General features: G+C 42.1%; 1 protein-coding gene across 1 annotated transcript in view; it reads left to right on the top strand.

Annotated features, from left to right (window-relative positions):
- LOC125047132 (chondroitin sulfate proteoglycan 4-like) overlaps nt 1–10,000 on the top strand; it is a 99,925-nt gene that overhangs the window by 23,062 nt on the left and 66,863 nt on the right. Inside the window, exons 5-9 of the mRNA XM_047645246.1 lie at nt 2,277–2,385; nt 5,170–5,220; nt 5,480–5,624; nt 6,603–6,749; nt 7,590–7,672. Of these exons, the coding sequence (XP_047501202.1) occupies nt 2,277–2,385; nt 5,170–5,220; nt 5,480–5,624; nt 6,603–6,749; nt 7,590–7,672 (535 nt within the window). The remainder of the gene's footprint in view (nt 1–2,276; nt 2,386–5,169; nt 5,221–5,479; nt 5,625–6,602; nt 6,750–7,589; nt 7,673–10,000) is intronic.

Genomic DNA, 10,000 nt, shown 5'->3' with positions numbered 1-10,000 from the left:
AACGAACTCTTGTGCAAAGGAGAGGAAGTTGAAGTTTCGAGTCTTTCCTGAAGTTTTACCATTATCGAATCGCCTCATGAGTCTGTTTTGTTTTTTTCCTTTTGGGGGTTTCCGTTACTTGAGGGTTTTTTCTGGATCTTCAACGTCTTTTTGTTTTATCGCTTCTTTTATTTCTCGCTTTACTTTATTACTTTCCTGCCCTTACGAAAATGAAATGGTTTCAAGAACTGGAGGATTTATATGGTAGATATTATTAAACAGGATAGAAGAGGCGAAACGGAATAAATCTTAAAAATAACAATTCTTTGGAAAGAAGAAAGAAAAGAGTAGAAAGGGAAATGAAAAAGAATACAGATACACGATTCACGATGTTTTTCCCTGCTTACACTTAACAGTGGTGGGGGGGGGGGGGGGGGGGGGGAAGGAGACAAAGAAAAGGAATTAAGAAACAATCATACAAACCAAGCATCATTAAGACACACATTCCATCATGTTTACACACAGAGAGGGAGGCGGCAGACAGGGGAGGGGGAGGGGGAGGAGATAGAGGAATAGAGGGGTAGACGGGGGAGGGGGAGGCGATAGAAGAAGAGGGGGGGGGTTAGACAGGGGAGGGGATATAGGAAGGGGATGCCTTTGCAATGCTCGCGGAAATGATAGATTGATCATCGGTGTAATGAGGATAATGCAATTCGCGGGCTGTGCAACATTTGGAGAATTAGACTGCAATGCAAAGCGAGGTCTGACGTGGGTGCGAGGGATATTGGTGGCTTGCAGTTAATATGATGAATGGTGAAAAATTATTTTCCAGAAAACAATCCTCAGACTAGGAGATTAGAAATTAGATGAATTAGTTACGTTGATAAGTATTGACACATAAATCGATACGGTGGATGGATAAACAGAGAGGAAATTAAACACTCAGATGATCAAATAAATGGATATTTGGATATTCCAATAAAGAAACAAACATTTCAAATGAGGCGGAGGGAGGAAGGAGGGTGGGAGGGAGGGAGAGAGGGAAGGAGGGTGGGAAGGAGAGGGGGAGAGGGAAAGGGAGGGAGGGGGAGGGGGAGAGAGGAAGAAAGGGAGAGGGAGGGAGGGAGAGGGATAGGGAGGAGAGAGAGAGACAGGGAGAGAGAGAGAGAGGGAGAGAGAGAGAGAGAGGGGGAGAGAGGGAGAGAGAGAGAGAGAGAGGGGGGGAAGAAAGAGAAAGAGAAAGAGAGAGAGAGAGAGAGAGAGAGAGAGAGAGAGAGAGAGAGAGAGAGAGAGAGAGAGGGAGGGGGAAGAAAGAGAAAGAGAGAGAGAAGGATATATATATATAGAGAGAGAGAGTGAGGGAGGGAGAGAAAGAGAGAGAGAGAGAGAGAGAGAGGGGGGGGAGGAGAGGGGGGAGAAAGAGAGAGAGAGAGAGAGAGAGAGAGAGAGAGAGAGGGAGAGGGAGAGGGAGAGGGAGAGGGAGGGGGGAGAGGGAGAGGGGGAGGGAGAGAGAGAGAGAGAGAGAGAGAGAGAGAGAGAGAGAGAGAGAGAGAGAGAGAGAGAGAGAGAGAGAGAGAGAGAGAGAGAGAGAGAGAGAGCGAGAGCGAGAGAGCGAGGGGGAGGAAGAGGGAGAGGGAGAGGGGGGAAGAGGGAGAGAGAAAAAGAAGAGAGACTAAGAAAGAAAAAAAGAAAGAGAGTAACGGGCAGACGAAGAAAGATGATAGAGAAGAGCAGAACAGAGACTGAGAGAGATAAATGGAGCTATTATTGAGGAAGAAGACGAGAGCGAAAATGAAAGATGGAAACAGATGGGAGAAACAAGACAGTGAGAGATGAAAGCAAGAGGCAGAAACAAAGACGGTAAAAACAAAAAAATGAGAGAGGTGAGGGGGCGAAAAAAAGAAAAAGAAGACGAGAGAGAAATTTAGGAATCCGCGAAAACAAACGAGACACAGAGAAAAAAAGCAATAGAAACAAAGAGAGACAAATAGAACAAAATAACCACGCACAGATGATGAGAGAGAGAGAGAGAGAGAGAGAGAGAGAGAGAGAGAGAGAGAGAGAGAGAGAGAGAGAGAGAGAGAGAGAGAGAGAGAGAGAGAGAGAGAGAGAGAGAGAGAGAGAGAGAGAGAGAGAGAGAGTAAAAAAGGAAGCAAGAGAAAGAAAGATAATGAAAAAAAAAAGAGTAAACAGAGAAAAGAGAAAGAAACATGAGCGAAAAAGAAACACAAAAAAGAGGAATTAGGAAGATAATGATTCACGACGCAATGCCCGACCTTCCGCCCGCGTACGTACAGCCCGCCCGACGGAGAAGAATGGGCGGGCATCTACCACCGCCATCCTGTCCGAGACCGCCTGGGAAGGGAGTGTGGTCACGGGGGCGCCTTCAAGAAGCAGTTTGAGGAGGTGGGCAGGATGAAGACGTTAGATGGTCTCTCTCTCTCTCTCTCTCTCTCTCTCTCTCTCTCTCTCTCTCTCTCTCTCTCTCTCTCGCTCTCTCTCTCTCTCTCTCTCGCTCACTCTCTCTCTCTCCCTCTCTCTCTCCCTCCCTCTCTCTCTCCCTCCCTCCCTCTCTCTCTCTCTCTCTCTCTCTCTCTCTCTCTCTCTCTCTCTCTCTCTCTCTCTCTCTCTCTCTCTCTCTCTCTCCCTCCCTCCCTCTCTCTCTCTCTCCCTCCCTCCCTCTCTCTCTCCCTTTCCCTCTCGCTCCCCCCCCCCCTCTCTCTCTCTCTCTCTCTCTCTCTCTCTCTCTCTCTCTCTCTCTCTCTCTCTCTCTCTCTCTCTCTCATGAAAGGGTATTGAATAACGATGAAAGAATAAGAGGATATTAGATTATATTTTTTACAAGGTTAAAGGTGCAATAAAGGATTTTAACATTAATTTTAGGATCTATATTCCAATGAATTCTCAAAATGCTCAGAGAAAGAATACAAAACATTTTTTTTTTTTTTTTGAGAACACAAATGATAGAAGTTTAAGTGTGAAATAAAAATGAGAGAGTTGTTTAATTGTGTGTCTGTTATGTAGAAGGTCGTAGAGCGTATAAGAGGATAAAGGAGAAACACGCAGAAATGAAGGAAAAAGAGAAAAAGTTAAAGACATGATAACAAAAAAATATATAAACAGAAATGCTGAGTGGAGAAAATTAACATATTTACAAGAACTGGGAAAAGGCTAAACAAAAAAAAAAAGAGAAAGTTAATGAAAGTTTACAGATGATAATGTCTTTTTCACTTTCTTTTTCATTTTTTTTTTTATGGTGATGATTGTTTTTTAAGAGATAGCTGATAACTGACTGTGTACATCATCTCCCTAATAATTTTGCTGCATTGAGAATATCATCGTTAACCTTTATTTTACCAAATTATCATCACCAACTTATTAATCAAATAAATTTTTCCCACCAGCTTGTCTATTATCATATAACCCTCAACTATAAAAAATAGTGATCTCCAACTAATTATCCTTAACAATCTATCAAATATAAAATACTCATCATTATCAGTCAGTCGAATTACCATTATAAAAAAAAAATTAAAAAATTGGAAATGGAAAAGATTACAAGAGCGAAGTCCTTCATTTGCATCAAGTGGTTAAGTGAAATTGGATGATGAAATATTACCACTTTTAATTCCACGAGGAGAGGCAAGCTTTTCAGTGCAAGAAAAAAAAAAAAAAAAAAATCAAAGGTCAAAAGAGAAATACATCGATGCATTTAAAAAAATAAACAAATAATTAAATCATATGGTTGGGTATTTTTACTCTTGTATCTTTTTTCAATCTTTCATTATACTCCTCCTCCTCCTCCTTCTCTTCTTCTCCTTCTTTTTCTTCTCCTTTTTCTTTTTCTTCTTCTTCTTCTTCTTCTTCTTCTTCTTCTTCTTCTTCTTCTTCTTCTTCTTCTTCTTCTTCTTCTTCTTCTTCTCACTCTCCTCTCACATATCTAGTTCTTTCCTTCTCCGTCTTGGTTTTACTCCCTACTTTCCAACCTATCATTTCTTCCCTATTTTTAACTACTGTTAACTACTGTCTCTCTCTCTCAGTCACTTCTTCTCCCCCCTCCTCCTCCTTTTTCTCCTTTTTCTTTTTCTTCTTTTCCTCTTCGTACTACTTTCTCCTTTACAACCATGCTTTCCTCTCCTTCTCCTCTACCTTTTTTCTCTCTTTACCTCCACCTCCTCCTCATACTCAACCTCTCTTTTCCTATGCTTCACTCACCTCTCGCACCTCGTCCTCGACCATCCTCCCTTCCTACTCCTCCTCCCCCACCCCCTCTCCATCCCCTCCCACTCCCCGCTTCCTTCCCCCTCCCCCCACTCCCCTCTTCCTTCCCCCTCCCCCCACTCCCCTCTTCCTTCCCCCTCCCCCCACTCCCCTCTTCCTTCCCCCTCCCCCCCTCTCCATCCCCTCCCACTCCCCTCTTCCTTCCTCCTCCCCCACTCCTCTCTTCCTTCTTCCTCCCCCACCCCCTCTCCATCCCCTCCCACTCCCCTCTTCCTTCCCCTTCTCCATCCCCTCCCACCCCCCCTTCCTTCCTCCTCCCCCACCACCTCTCCTTCCCCTCCCACTCCCCTCTTCCTACCCCCTCCCCCCACTCCCCTCTTCCTTCTTCCTCCCCCACCCCCTCTCCTACCCCTCCCACTCCCCTCTTCCTTCCCCCTCCCCCCACTCCCCTCTTCCTCCCCCCTCCCCCCACTCCCCTCTTCCATCCCCCTCCCCCCCCCCTCTCCCTCACGCCCTAGCAACTGGCCCAAGAGTTGAAATCTTATCTCCGGTTCCCCGTGTAAGCCCGTGTGGACAGCGCAGTGGGCGTTATCTCTTCCTATGCCTCCTCCCTCTCTCCCACCTCCTCCTCCATCCACGCTCTCCTATTCCTTACCCTTCCCTTTGCTCTATTTCAATTGCGCTCCCCTACCCCCCCTACCCCCCCATTTCCACTTTTCCACCTAAACTACTTGATAAATCTCGACTACGTTCTTCCCTTTTTCCTCCTTCATACTTCCTCTCTTTCTATACCCCCCCACTCTCTGTGTCCCCTCCTCTCCCTCTCCTTCTTCCTTATCCTTTTTCCAATCCCATCCTTCCTCACCCTTTCCTAATCTCCCCTTTCAGCTTCCTCCCTCTCTTCCTTCCCCCTTCCACCTCCCCCCCTCCCCCCACGCTCTTAACCCTTCAACACCCGGCCAATTGCAGAAATCTTGTCCCAGGCACCCATGCACCGCCTTCGCGTGGACGCTGGAGTGGGTACTCTCTCCCTCCCCCTCCTCCCCATACCCCCCCCCCCCCCAAGCAACCCGCCAAGTAAAGAAATCTTTTTCCAGGACACTGGAGTGGGTAATCCTTCTCGCTCTTCCTCCTCACTCCCCTTCCTATCCTTTCTCTCCCTCCTCCCCCTATCCTCTCATTCCCTCCTCCCCTTCTACCCTCTATCCTCTCCCTCCCCACCCCCCACCCCCCTACCTCTCCCTCTTCTCCCTCCAGCCTCTATCCTCTCCCTCCCCAGCAACCAGCGGCGTACAGAATCCTCGTCCGGGGCCCATGCGAATACCCTCGCGTGCACAAGAGTGGACGGCACAGTAGTATTTCAAGAGATGGTTCTGTTTGCGCCGCCACCGGGGGCAAACTCGGCCGGTGGCTTGAAAGCATTCGTCTGAAAAGTTTTTCCCGATGTGTTTTACATTGTTTTCGGGTGTCTGGGCGAAGACTGGGGATTTATAGTTGGATATGTTGTCTCGTCGGCAGAAAATAGGGTTCGGCGTGGGAGGAAATTCTCGTTTCGTTTTCTGTTTATTCTCGGTATCATTATGGGAATTACTATTTATCTGATGTTTACGTTCTAGTTTTCCTTTCATTTTATTTTACTATTTATCATTATACATTTTTGGGGGGCAATAGTTATCGCTATTATCATTATGATGAGTATAATGATGCTCATCACCATCGCTATCATCATTATTACCATCCTAATCGGCAAGTCAAGACGAGCATTTATGGCATTTATGGTTTATTTAATCAAATAAGTCCGTCTTAGTTATCCTTACCATTTCTGGATTTCATAACCACTGTAAGCATCATCATCACCATTATCATAGTAATTATTTTGATCATTACCTTAATCATTATCATTATTATCTTACGACTTCCATATCATTCGATAATATTTACTTCATTCCCATTCCAATTACACTAATATATATGGGCCCTTATTATCATTATCATTTTATTTTTACCTACAACTTTATCTTAAATATCCATACTAATTTTCTCTCTCTCCTTCCGTGTGTTAGTGTGCGTGCGTGCGTACGTGCGTTCTCGTGTATATTAGATAACAAAATAAGATACCGGTATACATTACCTTTTTATCTGTTTCTCTCCACAATCTAAAATACCGTTAAAGACAACCGAAAAAAAAAAACAAAAAAAAAAAACAGCTTCTCTACAAATTCCTCAACGTGGAAACAATCACTAACCAACATGAAAACCATCACGATAATTAAACCCGAAAAAGACAACATGATAACTCACTCCCAAGACAGTTACCAAACAATCCCATTACAAAATAAAATAAGCCAGAAGGGCGAAGCGACCACTAAAATCTTAAGAAACCTCGACCATACGTCACCCAGGAGGCAGGGAGGCATGTTTAGTGTACGTTGTTCTGGCATATATCAGCGTCTGTGAGAGTAATGTCTTAAAGGCTATGTATAATGTTGATGGCTTCCTGCAGGCTGGTGGCGGGAGGTTGAGTCTGGTCGACGTGGAGGCTAAATTGGGTTGGTTTTTATTTATTGGTGCCTGATTTCTCTATTTTCATATCCATTCATTCTACTTTTTCTTATTCTCGTTTTTATGTTTTGGTATTTTATCTGTTTTTTTTTTTTTTTTTTTTTTTTTTTATCATGCTACTATATAAGTTTCAAATTGTTTTCTTACCTTTAATATCTTTCTATTGCCTTACCCCCCCCCCCCCTCTCTCTCTCTCTCTCTCTCTCTCTCTCTCTCTCTCTCTCTCTCTCTCTCTCTCTCTCTCACTCTCTCACTCTCTCTCTTCTGTTTATTTCCTTTTTCTTTTTTTCTTTTTGCAAATTTATAAAGATAAAAGAGAATACAAACACGGAAACAAAAGAATATATTCACAAATATAAAAGACTAACACACGATCATAAAAGCCGAAGAGAGACAGATAATAAAAACATGAAGACAAAGAGACAGTGACAAAGAACCAAAGAGAAAGAAAGAAACTCGCAAACAAAATTACAAAGAGCGTCAAAGAGAAAAAAAAAATGTACAGACAATAAGGTGAAAAGACAAATAGATAGAAACCAAAAACAAAATACAACAAAGCGTGCGAGAGAAAAATAAAACACAAGTAGAGAGAGAGAGAGAGAGAGAAAGAGAGAGAGAGAGAAAGGGAGAGAGAGAGAAAGGGAGAGAGAGAGAAAGAGAGAGAGAGAGAGAGAGAGAGAGAGAGAGAGAGAGAGAGAGAGACATACAGACAGAAAGACAAAGAGCAAAAACACACACAAAACAAAAACTCCCTCCCCCACTCCCCCTCCCCTCCCTCCTTCCTTCGCTCTATTTCGCTCACGCAAGACATAATAATAAATCCACAGATGATCAGCAGCTTTTACGAGTCTCGGCCCATGATGACGCAAGAGGCGAGTTGACGGCCAGGGCATCTCAGGCTGAGGTCTCCGTAGGTGCTCCTTTCCGATTAGTCTGCTCTGTTTATTCTGTTATTATTATTGCTTCTTTTCAGGATTATCATCACTATTGTTATCATTATTGTTGTTGTTGTCATGTTATTGTTAGTATTAGCTTTTATTATTATTATTATTATTATTAGTGTTATTGTTATTATTATTATTATTATTATTATTATTATTTTTATCATCATCATCACTATTACTATTGCTATTGTTATCATCATTACTTTTATCATTATTATTACTATTATTATTATTATCATTATTATTATTATCCTTTTCATTATTATAATTACTTTATTCAATGATTTATTTACCATTATTTGGTGCTATTGTTATTTTGCTTAAGATTATATAATTATCTGTTCTTGGTTTCCTTTATTATCATTGTTGTCATTACTATTGCCATTATCATCTATCTACTAACATTATTATCGATATTATTATTATACTACATTATCAAATTTTTTAATAATAATGATGAGAGGGAGAGGGAGAGGGAGGGGGAGAGAAAGGGAGATAAGGGAGAGAGGGAAGGAAGGAAGGAAGGAAGGAGGGAGGGAGGGAGGGAGGGAGAGAGAGAGAGAGAGAGAGAGAGAGAGAGAGAGAGAGAGAGAGAGAGAGAGAGAGAGAGCCTAAACATATTCTCCGCCTTCAAAGAGCCACAACATTTTTGGCATATATATTTTTTCTTTCTTTCTATGTTCCCTTTTCTTTCTTACTTTCTTTATAAGGAGAAGTTTACTCGCCATTTCTTTTCTTGTTTCATTTTTGAATCGTGCAAGTTCTCACGAAATTAGATTTTGCTTTGTGACTTTGCATTTGCGCCTGTGAGAGAAAGACTTTTGTTTTAACCTTTTTCTTTCTTTCTTTCTTTCTTTCTTTGAAGTGCATTTAGTATACTGTATCTTTAAGAGAGAAAAAAGTCATTTTTGTCTCCGCTAACATATCTGTATTGTATATTTTTTTATACATAGTGGATTGTGTTCAAGAAGAAAAAAAGAAAAACAAAGAAATAGAATGAATAAACGTTCATATCTTCAAGAAAAAGAGACGCAGGAAATCATTAGAGATTTAACAACAAACAATATGCAAATTGGGACAATTAATCAATATTGGAGACAAATATTAACGATGGCAACGCAAAACAATATTGTGCATTATTCCTCACACTATTGCAATACTAATGCCATTGTTAAGTTCAATCTCATTATCATAATTACGAACTAATCTTTCAACCTGTTTTGCAACATTATAATACCACTGCCTCATCACAGGCAAGATGCAAATCGCGTGCATTGCACAGAATTCCAGATTCACGTAAGAAATCTTCTATTATGAATAATTGATAAACATTATCAGTTATAGAAACAATGGCAATAACTTAGCAAGGTTTCCTAGAATAATGCAATCCAAATGCAGCTTTTATCTATTTTCATCGTCGTTATCATAAATAAGAAAATCACTCGCAGAGCTTATTAATTTCGAGACACAAAGCACGCACACACACGAACAAGATTCCAGATTCCAGTTTATTAAATCGTATTCCGAGATCCTGGAATCCTGTTCCGTAGGCCTACACACAAATCTCGCTTGATCTCGCAGAGTCTCTACAAATCTCGCCGAATCTCGCCGCGTCTCGAAGAATCTCGCCGTAGTTCGTTAATGAGAGGACATTCCCGCGAGGAGGATTAGCCCGAGATTTGTAATTTAATGAATGGAGGCCTTATGAATGAAGGCGTTCGTTACCTGGCTGGATATAACAAGGCGGGGGTATTTGATGTGGGGTGACGAGGCGAGTATCAGTATGGCTAGGGTGTCAGATTACGGTGTGATCCTTATATTTATTTATTTATTTATTTATTCATATAGATAGATAGATAAATATACATATATACACATGTTTATGTTTGTGTGTGTGTGTGTGTGTGTGTGTGTGTGTGTGTGTGTGTGTGTGTGTGTGTGTGTGTGTGTGTGTGTGTGTGTGTTTGTGTGTGCTTTTGCGTGTGCGTATGCGTGTGTATGTGAACATATATGTGAATATGTATCTAGATTATGATACATATTTACTCGTGCCTGTGTGTGTGTGTGTGTGTGTGTGTGTGTGTGTGTGTGTGTGTGTGTGTGTGTGTGTGTGTGTGTGTGTGTGTGTGTGTGTGCGTACATACTGTATCTGTGTGTAGCGAAAAGGAAATTCCGTTTTGACGCCATGATGAAAAACCTGTAATGCGGCAAACGGCCATCCGATTTCATACGAACTCGATTGATTGATTTCAAAATTGATTTCGAAATTCTCGCCGCACCTCGCCGGTGGACAT

The sequence above is a fragment of the Penaeus chinensis genome, chromosome 40 (genome assembly GCF_019202785.1).
Source record: "Penaeus chinensis breed Huanghai No. 1 chromosome 40, ASM1920278v2, whole genome shotgun sequence".
NCBI classification, from domain to species: domain Eukaryota; kingdom Metazoa; phylum Arthropoda; class Malacostraca; order Decapoda; family Penaeidae; genus Penaeus; species Penaeus chinensis.
Note: the sequence above shows the minus strand (reverse complement) of the source record. Positions and strands in the feature narration are given on the sequence as shown.